The sequence below is a fragment of the Myotis yumanensis genome, unplaced genomic scaffold (genome assembly GCF_028538775.1).
Source record: "Myotis yumanensis isolate MYYU_CA2020_CCGP unplaced genomic scaffold, mMyoYum1.0.hap1 SCAF_12, whole genome shotgun sequence".
Taxonomy (NCBI): domain Eukaryota; kingdom Metazoa; phylum Chordata; class Mammalia; order Chiroptera; family Vespertilionidae; genus Myotis; species Myotis yumanensis.
In genome coordinates, this window is record NW_027223763.1 from 30,277,296 (window position 1) to 30,289,869 (window position 12,574).

General features: G+C 43.1%; 1 protein-coding gene across 1 annotated transcript; it reads left to right on the forward strand.

The window, feature by feature from the left end:
• Window positions 1–100: 100 nt before the first annotated feature.
• Window positions 101–11,894, forward strand: BAG1 (BAG cochaperone 1). Its single transcript, XM_070431365.1, has 7 exons — window positions 101–410; window positions 2,180–2,308; window positions 4,115–4,197; window positions 5,684–5,797; window positions 7,984–8,091; window positions 8,934–8,996; window positions 9,592–11,894. Exons 1-7 carry the CDS (start codon window positions 197–199, stop codon window positions 9,679–9,681), a joined length of 801 nt encoding a protein of 266 aa, XP_070287466.1. The 5' UTR covers window positions 101–196; the 3' UTR covers window positions 9,682–11,894.
• The last annotated feature ends 680 nt before the right edge of the window (window positions 11,895–12,574 follow it).

Below are 12,574 nucleotides of genomic sequence, written 5' to 3' on the forward strand. Positions count from 1 at the left end.
CGGTCCGCCTCCCTCTCGGCGCTCATCCGGCCTGAGGGCGGCCAGAGGGCATGTGGGACCCCACAAGGGCGCCGCCGCCGGTGCTCGCGGGCCGCGGGTGAAGAGGAGAGTACGGCCTCACTCAACCCAGAGCAGAGAGGTGGCCCGGAGCGAAGAGGGGTTCCGGAGCGAAGAGGAGGTGCTGAGCGAAGAGGAGATGTTGAGCGAACAGGTGGCCCGTAACGAACAGGTAGTCGGGAGCAAAGAGGTGGCCCGTAACGAACAGGTAGTCGGGAGCAAAGTGGTGGTCCGGAGCGAAGAGGTGACCAAGAACGAAGCGGTGACCGAGAGCGAAGAGGCGGCCCCGAACGAAGAAGTGGCCCAGAATGTAGAAATGGCGGCAGCCGGACTCAGCGTGACCGTCACCCACAGTGAGCACGGGTGACCGGGTGGGCCCCGTGCCGGGCCAGGAAACTCCGGCAGGGCCTGTGTGTATCGCCACGGGTCCTCCGGAAGCGCGTGTCCTGGTGTTTGTCCTGGCGTCCGGAAGCGTGGGTTTGTGTCCGCGGGGCTGGTTTTTGCGCGGGTCTTGTGTCAGCACACCGTTCCCTGTGGCGCAGCATTTTGTTTCAGGTCATTTGTTTGATCTTCGCCTGCGTGCTCCACGTCGTGGCCCCGGTTGTACGTGTTCATGTGTGGCCTGCACAGTTATGGTGGGTCTTTGTGTCAGGCTTGTATTTGGCCATGGGTATGGCTGCTGTGTGACTCGTGTACACTGTTTGCGTGGGCCGTGGGTCCAGGCATACACTCTGGGCACCTTTTGGGTCTGTCTACTGCTGGAGTTGACACCGAACTACACAGTGAATTCACGGACGAGCCACGTCCATGAGGTTTCCTCGGGACCAACCGTGGGAGACCCCAGGGCCTCCGATCTGAAGACCAGGATGCTGGATCCTGCAGTTTTGAGTGATCCATCTAGCTGTTCTCTGTGAAGGAGAGTTGCTAACACCCGTCCCAGCCCTAGCTGGTTTGGCTCAGTGGATAGAGCGTTGGCCTATGGACTGAAGAGTCCCAGCCTGGGATGCTGGCTCCATCCCCAGTAGGGGGCGTGCAGGAGGCAGCCCATCAATGCTTCTCTCTCAGCATTGATGTTTCTCTCTCTCTCCCTCTCTGAAATCAATAGAAATATATTAAAAAACAACAACACACCTGTCCCATTGACTTCCAGTCTGTTGAGCAGGCTCAAGGCTTAGCCTGGTGCATGGTAAACAGACTACCTTCTACTGACCACATACCTGAAAGAGAATTGGCATCTCTGCTCCAAAAAGAAATTTCCTGCTGTTTTGAATTTATTCACTCATTTGTCTATTTTTTGTTTTGTTTTGTTTTTTGTTAATCTTCACTTGAGGCTATTTTTTCCATTGCTTTTATGAGAGTGGAAGGGAGAGAGGGAGGGAAGGAGAGAGAGAGAGAAACATTGATGTGAGAGACACATGGATGGGTTGCCTCCAGCACCCTGGCACACAGGAAACTGAGAGTGAACCTGCAGCCCAGGTACATGCCCTTGACCAGCACTTGATCCACTGACCCACACCGGCCAGGGCTCATTTTTCTGTTGACTGAGCACCAACCATGTATGTGTCCAGGTGTGCCCAGTGGGAGAGACTTGGAGGGAAAACAGTCCCTTGCCCATTATAGCAAAGAAGACAAGGCCAGTACAATACAGACTACAGGGCAGTCAGGCCACAGGAGGCAGATGGCTTGTGATAAAAAGCATGGACCTTGGTATCAGATCAGATGTCAAGTGCTGACTCCACAGTTGGGTCTCTATAGACAGGTCTTAACTGGACTGACTCACAGTTTACTTATCTGTGAAATGGGGAATAATAGGTAGTACCTACCTCATAGAGGTGTTCTGAGGATTAAGTAAGATAATGCATGAAATGAGACTGGTCAGCCTCTTGTGCATGTTAAGTACTCAGATATTAGCTGATATCACTAATGTTAGTTATAACAGTGGAAACAAATCCTTGAGCAGGTCACCAGAAGCTGGACAAATGGGGGAGGGCTGATTGGAGTAGGGGGCATATGAATTGGGCTTTGAAGGCTGAAGGCTGGCTACATAAATATAATGAAGTGTCAGCCTATATTGGTTCATGTGGAAAATTTTTCTTAATTGAACCCTTTTCTCTCTCCTCAGGCAATGAGAAGCACGACCTTCATGTTACCCCACAACAGGGCAGTAGTGAACCAATTGTCCAAGATCTAGCCCAGGTTGTTGAAGAGGCCACAGGAGTCCCGCTACCTTTTCAGAAACTCATATTTAAGGGTAGGCATTTCTCTTCCAACTTTGAGCCCTTATAGCTAAATGACCTATTTATAATTGCTTAACCTTACCTAATGGTAACTCATAGCTTTCAAAATTGGACAATTCTTATTTGCTGTTTATTCATTTATTTCTTCAGCAAATATTTATTGAGGACCTACTATGTACTGGACACTTCCAAACATTTGGACAGGTATAAGAGTTGAAGTCACATGAGGGTGGCAGAAATCTTACCACTTTAAAAAAAAAATTATTTCTTTATTGATTTCAGAGAGGAAGGGAAAGGGAGAGAGAGATAGAAACATCAATGATGAGAGAGAATCATTGATGGGCTGCCTCCTGCACACCCCCTACTGGGGATCAAGCCTGCAACCCAGGCATGTGCCCTTGGCTGGAACGGAACCTGGAACCCTTCAGTCCTCAGGCTGGCGCTCTATCCACTAAGCCAAGCCAGCCAGGGTGAAATCTTACCATTTTTAATGAAGCATATGGACTTTTAATGAAGTCTTCCCTGGCTAAGTTATATCCTCTTCCCATTGTATGTTAACATGGCACTCCCTACCACTTTGGCATAACTTATATTGAAGTTACTATTAAATAATTGTTTTTGTAGTTGCTGAATATCTGATTTCTCGGTTAGAATAACAAACTCTGTGAGGGCAGAGAAACTGCTCTGTGTCCAATGCTCAGCACAGTGCTGACACAGAGGGTGTTGAATGAACACACTTACCAGGAGCCTGGCTGTGGCAGGCCCAGTGGGTGATGCTGATTTCTGCCAGACCTACCCACTCCACACCTCCACCCTCTGTCTTCCCATTCTCATGGTAACCCATTATTTTGCTATCTAATGGGGCCAAATTTATCTTATTTGGTGCCAGTCACAAAGAATTTAGTGATGAGAAGTACTTGTATTTATACTTCACAGTGTAACTCCTTGTTTTTTATTTTAAAAACATTTTGCTTTAGAATTATAAAGGGAATAGAAATTCACATTTCAAAATACAGAAAGCACAAAGAGGAAATGCCCTCCTGGCTAAAACCTCTCATAACATTTTAGCATTTTTCTCAGCCTTTTATTTTGTTTATTTGTTCTGGCTTCCAGAAGTGTGGGTTCTTGTTTGTGGACTTTTTTTTTAGTTGAAAAAACTAGGCTTATATTGGTTATACAGTTTTTATAACATTTTTTTCTTATAACACTGGGTTATCAACATTCATTGTGGCCTTCAAGTTTCTTTTAAAAAATGAGCTTTAATGCCTACAAAATCTTCTATTGTACTGATGTATAGTTCATCACCCCCTATTCCTGAATTTTTGGCTCTTTCCTGTTTCCTCTCTATATCAGTGGTTCTCAATCTTCCTAATGCCGCGACCCATCAATACAGTTCCTCATGTTGTGGTGACCCCCAATTTCATTGTTATAAATTGAACATAATTAAAGCATAGTGATTAATCACAAAAACAATATATAATTATGTATGTGTTTTTTGATGGTCTTAGGCGACCCCTGTGAAAGGGTCTTTCGACCCCCAAAGGGGTCGCGACCCACAGGTTGAGAACCGCTGCTCCATATGAATAAGGTTGCACTAAAAATTACTGTAAAGTGTTATTGTGCAGGTACACATCCAGTTATTTGTTTACAGTAATAGCTGAAGTGAAATTACTGAGTCAAGACACCTAGTTATAGAAAGATCACACCAACTTATCCTCTTCTCATAAGTGAACACACTTGCCTCTCTCCTGTACCCTTGCTGAAATCTGTTTTCAATGCTGTGCAATTGTTACAACTTGGCAGTCTTTTCTTCTCTTCAGGACAGTCTCTGAAGGAAATGGAGAAGCCATTGTCTGCAGTTGGAATACAAAATGGTTGCCGGGTCATGTTAATTGGGAAAAAGGTAAATTACTTTTTCCACCAGAACACAACCAAATCAAATGCTAAGGCCTTTTATGCGTATTTCTGTGTAGAAGGCAAAATTGGGGACCTAGATGCTGCATTGGTGAAGCACTCTCTAAACAAATGTAGTCTCCATTTGTGTGATGGGTTTACCAGTTTTGTTGTTCTCATGCCCTCTGGCTTCTGTTGGTTAGGGGTCTCGCTCTGAAAGTCTAGAGCAGCTGTGCTGCCTCAATAACATAACTTTTGTGTTGGTGGTAGAACCTCAGTCTGGTTATAAGATGCCTAAGACAGGCCTTACTTGGAGGGGATTTGCAAAAGAACAATTTGTTAAGCCTGGAGATTTAAAAAATAAATACAAGTTTTAGGCTCTCTCCCTTTAACCACCCTTTTTACTAAAATCTCCCATTGGGTAAAAAACTGGCCAGAAAGAAAGGTTCAGACTAAAGAACTAAGGGAGAAAAAGAGCCAATTAGTGACAGGTGAGGACAATAGCCTATTGGTGATGAGAGAGGGCCATGGCCAGCCCTGCATTGTGACACAGTGGAATTGTTGGTCACATGAAATTCCCTTACTTTGAATGAGGTGGCAGACTCAGAGTGGAGAGAGAGTGAGATTAGCAAAGTAGAGGCAAAGAAAATCCCATCCAGACTTGGAACTGCTAGGAGACTGGCACTCGGGATTTCGCCACAAAGTAGAATGTGAATAATTTGGAGTAGTTTAAAATCAGGAAGCTATTGGCTCTGACTGCCAATTGTTTAGGTGAGAGAAGGGGAAATATTCTAGATTTCTTGCTCAAGGGTCCCGGAGAATGGTGATGGGTGGGCAGAACCCAAAGGTTGAGTTTGAAGAAGCTCTAGGACCCCTGATTGGAGCTGTCCTGGGGTTTGTAAAGCCAAATCTGATTCAAATCTCAGCTCTACTTCTTTTGGGCTATGTGACCTTAGGTTACAACAACCTCAGTTTCATCATTTAAAATAGTACCTACCTCATTGGGTTTTGATAAGGCTTAAAACAATCATTCAGGTAATGTGCTTGGAATAGTATCTGGCATAGAGGGAATGATAAATAAAAGTATTCATCATTGTCATGTTGGTGGATAACATTTTGTAATTCTATTTAAAGGAATAGAATTCCACCTATATAGAAATTCTGAATTCTTCACAGGTGTTCAAAATTTGTTCACTCTCCAGGGATCAGTTTGGCTATTGATGATCATCCCCAGGCTGAGGTTGAGTCTGGCTCTATTCTCTGAATCCAAATTGTCAGGACCTTGCCAGAATGTTTACCTAATACCTTCTCTCTACTCTAGACTCTTTTGTAGATAGAAAACTTAATGTATATCCTCCAATTTGCTTTCCAAGAAGCAACAGAGTTAAGGCTTTGTTTTTGGTGAGTGGTTTAGTCTGTGGTAAAAAAAAAATTTTTCTGACAGGGGATAGTGTTCTTGGTAATTATTGGCTTTATTTTATTCTTAAACATTTTAGAACAGTCCAGAGGAAGAAGTTGAACTAAAAAAGTTGAAAAGTTTGGAGAAATCTGTGGAGAAGATAGCTGACCAACTGGAAGAGTTAAATAAAGAGCTTATTGGAATCCAGCAGGTAATTTTTTGTGGGCTTTGACTTTGTACCTGCCCTAAGAACTTTCTTTTTTGGTGTGCCACAGAATTTTAATAATTAGTTTGTGTGTACCATGGGATAAAAAAGGTTGAAAATCTCTGGTCTGGTTTGTTATAAAGTGTTTAGTAAAGCAAAGGATATTTTGTTGATTCATAGAAGATACAAGTTGAGCGGATCTTAGTGGGGTGGTCATCCAATTCAATTTCTTATATTAAGAGATGGTTTCTTATATTAGAAATCAAGTAAGGATTAGAAACAGTCCCAAACCACATATTTGTCTTTGACTTCCACATTTTATAACTTTAATGGATGTGTGGTTATGTTTTAATTACAAAGTAATACATGCTGATTGTATATAACTTTTAAATAAACATATGAACACTATTATAGAAAATAGAAATTACCTATAAGGCCCCAACTCAAAGATAACCATTACTAAAGACTGGAATTTACTTTTCCATCCTTAAGAAAATATTTGATATGGTGTTATGTACACTTTGTAAAATGTTTTTTTATTGGATAAAAATGTTGAACATTTTCTGTCATTAAAAATGACCATACTTTTTAAAACTTACTTAGCATGGTTTACTTAACCAATTCTCTATTGTTTATCACCTAATGTTCTTTTTTTTTTTTTTTTTTTGGTCCTTCCAACTTTTTAATATATACATCTTTTTTTTTTTTACATTTTCAAACATACAGAAAAGTTGAAAAAATGAGCAGAATGAATGAACATCTGTACATTCCCTACTTAGATTTAACCATTCAAAGCATTTTGCCATGTGTATTAGTTTGCTTAGGATGGCTTAAACAGTAGAAATTTATTTTCTCACAGTTCTGGAGGCTGGAAGTTCAAGATCAAGGTGTGTGCAGGGTTGGTTTCTTCTGAGGCCTCCCTCTGACAAATAATCCAAGTTCAGTACCACTCATGTAAGCATACTGGAAAGCAGCCTTCCCAGGACCAGGAGTCTGCCCTCCAATTCTAACAAACCAGTGCTCTCTTTATGCACCATGGCAACTTCTTTGTTGTATCATCTTCCATTTCTATGAATTTTATTATCATTGGCTCAACTCACAGTTCCTGTGGGACAGGAGTTGGCATGGCTGAGCTAAGTTCTTTGCTTAGGGTTTCACAAGGTTGAAATCAAGATGTCTACTGAGCTGCATTTCTTTCTGGACCTCAGGGTCCTCTTTTTAAGCGCCTGTGGTTGTAGCAGAATTCAGTTCCTTTTGTAGTTGTAGGGCTGAGAAGCCCATTTCTGGGTTGATCATAAGCCAGGGGCTGCTTTCAGCTCCCAGAGGCCACCCACATTCCTTGCCGCCTTCATCCTCAAGTCAGCTTTGGAGAACTCACTACATCAAATACCTCTCCTGTTTCAAATACCCGATTTCCTCCTATCTCCTAATGTTCTTTTGCCATTTTTCATAATGCTTCTTTGAAATCTTTAGACATAAATCTTTTTTGACTATTTCTGATAGAATAAATTTTTTAGTTGAAATTGTTGGCTAATGTTTACTACATGTTGTCAAATCTGCATCTGTAACTCTCGGCTTTGATAAACATCTTCAGAGATCCCTGTTGTCACCAGCTAACTGGTCATTTGGCCAAGCAATGTGAATAAACAGCAAGACAATTTAATAAAAATAATGTAAATGCTGCCATTTGTTAGCATGTCTGTGTCAGGAATTATATTAAGGGTTTACATATATACCTCTTTATCGTCACAGTAACCCTATGGGGTGTGGGTATCATAATCCCCATTTTAAAAATGAGGACACTGAGGCACAGGTAGGTTAAGTAACTTGCTCAAGATCACAAGCAAGTAAATAGCAGTCAGAATTCAACTTCAGTCCTATCAAACTCTAAACCCTGTGCTCTTTATGTCTGGCTCTTGTGTGCACGTATACTCTTCTGGCTTCACTAAAGCCAGGCCTCAGGAGGCATTTGCAGCCCCAGTGGTTTATTTTAGAGCGGCCTGTTAGAGTGTTTAGGGTGGCCCAGGGCCAGCTTTCATTTTTCCCCAAGAGATGAAGTTGTGGGTCTGAGGTCTGGCCCAGCCTATTGGGAGGAATATGGATTCCAAGTGTGGCTCCTTCATCAGTACCTCAGCTTGGTGTTTTTCATCAGCTTCAAGGAATCCTTGCGAGAATGCATTATTTCTCCACAGGGTTTTCTGGCCAAGGATTTGCAAGCTGAAGCTCTCTGCAAACTCGATAGGAAAGTAAAAGCCACAATCGAGCAGTTTATGAAGATCTTGGAGGAGATTGATGCACTAGTAAGTAGATATTCACCTGAGAAGAACTAATTTCCTTTGACTATATTTCAGCCAGTTTCACTCTTTCAGTAATGAGGCCTTATTATCTGAGGATGTTGAGCACCTGCTGTATGTGAGCTACTGCTAGGTCTTAGGTGAATACACAGAAAGATAAGACAATTCCTGATTTCTAACCACCCACATCCCACTAGCATAGGGCTTCTCGAATTTTTATTAACATGTGTTAGTAGCACCTAATCCTCATGAAGCTTGGATCCAAATGGTCTATGGTCTCATGGTCAGAGAAACACAGGGCTTCACTTTCCTGATACTCATGTGACTGATATTCCACTGAGCTTATTACTTGTACAGAATTCAATCAGACCCAGTTCTTGTGAGGCTGTTGGGAATCATTGACACCACTTTCCCTTTTACAGATGATAATAAATTAAATAATATTTCTAGCCTGATGCCTCATTCTTGAGGGTGAACTACTCTGCTTGGGATTTGAGGATGGGGTAATAGGGAGGGGGCTTATAAAAAAGAAGCAAAAGGTGCTTTCCTTGCCACAGTGACCTCATGGTATGACCACAACATAGTATCCATACCTAGGAAACAGTGAAAGAACAAAGTCCACATTACAGATCAGTTTCTATGGCCCAGACACAGAACAAAGGGAGCTTTTATAGGAGCAAAAGCCATGGAAGGGTCATGTAGGATGCCGACCCAGAAAAATTATTCCTGAAATTCATGTCTCATTCCCATTGGTGACCCATGACCTACTTGGTGTACTATGGATATTTCTGATGTGTTCTTACGTCATTTTTACCGAATTATTTATGTGTCAACTTATTCTTCCATAGGTTCTGCCAGAAAATTTCAAAGACAGTAGACTGAAAAGGAAGGGTTTGGTGAAAAGGGTTCAGGTGAGTTGTGTGGTAGGGCATTACACAGTGTAAAGCAAGCATGTAAAACTTGCGGGCTGCAATGCCTCATTTATTTGGCCCATGTTAGCCTTTGAGTTTGACATGCGTGGTGTAAAGGGTTGGTGTATGTGTTTATCTGTTCAAAGAAGGATATAGTAGAAGTTGCGTGGCTTTTTTTTTTGTTGTTGTTGGTATTCAGCATGAACCCAGAATATAAGAGAATTGCTCCTTTCATGTTTCTGTAATTATGTTTGAATTTAAACTGATTGGGAAGGAAGATCACTGGAGGGCAGATGGGCTGATACATTGTACAGTTCTAGGAGGCACCATTCATATGTACAGTGTACCCCTGAAATTGTGCAGTTGCAGTGTCAAGGCTTCCTTTTGGTGGTTATGGGCCTAGAGCATTGTCAGAAACCCTGGTACTGCTCTTCCCTCTACCTCCCTATCCTTTTACTTTGGAGCCCAGGCACTCCCTGTGCAGCCTGTTTCAGCATGAGCCAGTCACCCATAGGTTCTCCAGAATGGTTGAGCACAGAACTTTGGGGTTGGCTAACTCTGGGTGGACCCTCACTGCCCTGCATTGATCTTTCAGGCATTCCTAGCTGAGTGCGACACAGTGGAGCAGAACATCTGCCAAGAGGCAGAGCAGCTGCAATCCACAAACTTGGCCCTGGCCAAATGAGGAGAGGTGGAGAGAGGCTGTGCTGCCCTGAAGAACAGTGCCACCAGCTCTGCCCTCTGCAACAGGAGTTACCTGACTTCTCCAAGGCTGCTGGGTCACTTGGCCAATTGCCAGTTTTCTTTCTCCTACACCTCGGCATATTTCCCTGCTTAAAATCCTCCATTGGCTACACCTGCTCTCAATGAACAAGTACTGTGTTTATAATCTTAAATAGAGCTCTTGTTTGTTTTCTCATTCTGCCTCTGTGTGGCTGTGCTGTCCACAGCCCACCTTATCTTGGGAGGGCCCAAATCTTCCCATGTCTTTTGACCTTTGGGTGCTTTCGTTTGTCCAGGGGTAGTTTAGATTTATAGGCCACCCTGGTCTTCAGATACATGCGGCCTTTTTGCCCTTGTGGTCCCATTGTCCCATAGATGTAAATCAGAATCATTTGGAGGTTGTATCTAGTCAGGAATGTTGGAAATAGCTTGGAGCAGGTTTTTGGTACACAGTAGTCCAAATATCCCTCATTGTGACCTAATTCTGGAATAGCTGGTTGGGTTGTTGGTTCACAGACTCTGTATTTACTTTCCAGTGAACCTGCACAGCCACGAGCCAGGAGATCTCAGGGGGCCATTCCTGGGGTGTGGCCTGGGGTTGATGTATGGGCTTCCTTGTCCCCTAGCAAATCTGTAGGAGGTTAGAACCCAGTGTTGGCGGAGTCTCTGGTTAAAACCGGGTTAAAATCATGTCTTGGGAAGGGCATAGAGGGAAACAGAGTGAGTAAAGCAGGCAGATGGTGAAGACAGCTATAAACTTCTCAGGAGTTCCTTCAACGGCATTTCTGTCCACTGTACTGTCCTGAGATCTATATTTCCTTCAAGGCTGTTCCTGTTCATTTTGTGGCCTTCCTCACCCCACCACCTATTGTTTTTTAAAACTATATACACATCAGCAATCAGAAGAGTGTTTAAACTATTTTTTTAGGGGAGAGAGAAAGAGAAACATCAGTGTGTGAGAGAAACATTGATCGGTTGCCTCTCGTAAGCATCCTGTCTGGAGATCAAGAGTGGCTCTGCAGGCTAGAACTCTTAAACTGATCAGCTGCTGTCACCCCATTTTTTCACACAGTGCTCAGGAGACAGGCTCCCGATAGGCCACTCTGAAGCCAACCTGATTTGGCACACAGGGCATCACTGAAGTCCTAGGAACTTAGGACCGTGTGGGTGGGACTAGGATAAGGTGGTGTGGAGAGGACAAGTGCATGAAGGTCAGGGCCCAGCCCAGCCCACCACCAACTGTAATCAGAGCAATTCAGTACTTAACTGTTTTATGTAGTAGCTGTGTCACCTTAGGCCACAAAACATTCAATGAAAAGTTACTGTGTGCCGGATAGTATTTTAAGTACTCTTGATATACTAGTCATTTAATCCTCATACAACCTAGGAGATAGATACTAATCCATGTTAGAGATGAGGAAACTGAGAGAGCTTAGGTAATTTGCTAAAGTCATAGAGTAAATAACTAAGCCAGGACACCAAGCTGGGCAGTTTGATTTAGAGGTTATGCTCTTATCTCTACTGTGCTGTCTCCTAATTAACACAGGGTTGTGTGTTCGCTCTTATTTTCTCTTCCTTTCCTTCCTTCCATGTTGGTCTTTCCACTTGCTCTCTGGTCCTCTCTGATTCATTCTCCACAGAGCATCGTGAGTGATGTAAAGTACAAATCTTTCCATGTCAGTCCCTGCTTAAAAACATCCAATGGCTTCCCTTTCCATCTCATGCCGGGCCACTCTCCTGTTTGCTCCGTGTGGTCAGCCAGTCTGGTCTTCGTTCAGGTCCTCAGATGCTCTGTACCCTCTCCTGCCCCGGGGTCTTAGCACTCACCATTCCTCTGTTTGGACAGCTCCTTGCCACCCTTCCACCATTCCCATCCCTTTCCTAGGTAACTTCTATTTGTCCTTCAGAACTTAATGCCTCTTTCATGGACTGTCTGAGAACATATCAAGCCCCCTCTCACAGCTTGTCATAACTTTTCTTTCACAACAAGTATCATAGTCTCTGATGGTTTATTTATGGGATTATCTAATTTAATATTTGCCTTTTATACTTGACTATAAGTTCCCTGGGTTAAGGAGCTTATTTGTCTTGTTGATAGCATATTTCAAGCACATTGTCTGGTTTATAGTAGATGCTCAATAAATATTTGTAGAACAAATGTCAAACGCATTGGAATTTACAGTATTAACAGTCATTATTTAAGGATTGAGCAAAGAGGCCCTAAGTCATGGGCTGTTTAGCAGATGTACAGGGTGGTTACTGGGGCCTGGTCACACAGCCTTCCCTGCACAGACCTACCCATCCAGAGGGAATCTGCTTGTGAACAGGGAGAGAACATCCCTTCTCAGCTGCCCGCTTTTCTAGAACATGATCCGCCCTACCTCAGGGGAATAAATGGGGCTCTGTGATCCCAAAAACTTCCTTCAGCCTAACAGAACTATAAGATCCTCCACATGCGGTCTATTTAGTCAACAATTCCTAATTATCTTCCATAATGTAAAGGTTACCTCCTTTGAGAATCCCTTTTTTATCTGGTGGTTAAGCTTCTTTTAGTTGAGAGAACCAGAAACATAATTTCAAAGACATTGTTAAAATGGAAATTTATTGACAGGGTGTCAAGTTATCCCATGTAACTGGAAGTTCAAGGACAGCTGGATTTCAGGAACTCAAACACTGCCTGGAATCGCTCTCTATATCTTCTTTGTATGTCATCATCTTTCTCTCAATCCTGCTTCTTCCATGAAGTAGGAAACACATCTTACAGCTTTGCTGCCAGAGAGGAACTGAGTGTTTTCCTTGTTTCCAATTTGAAAAATCCTAAAGAATCTTATGGCCAAATCAGCTGTGGCCAGAGC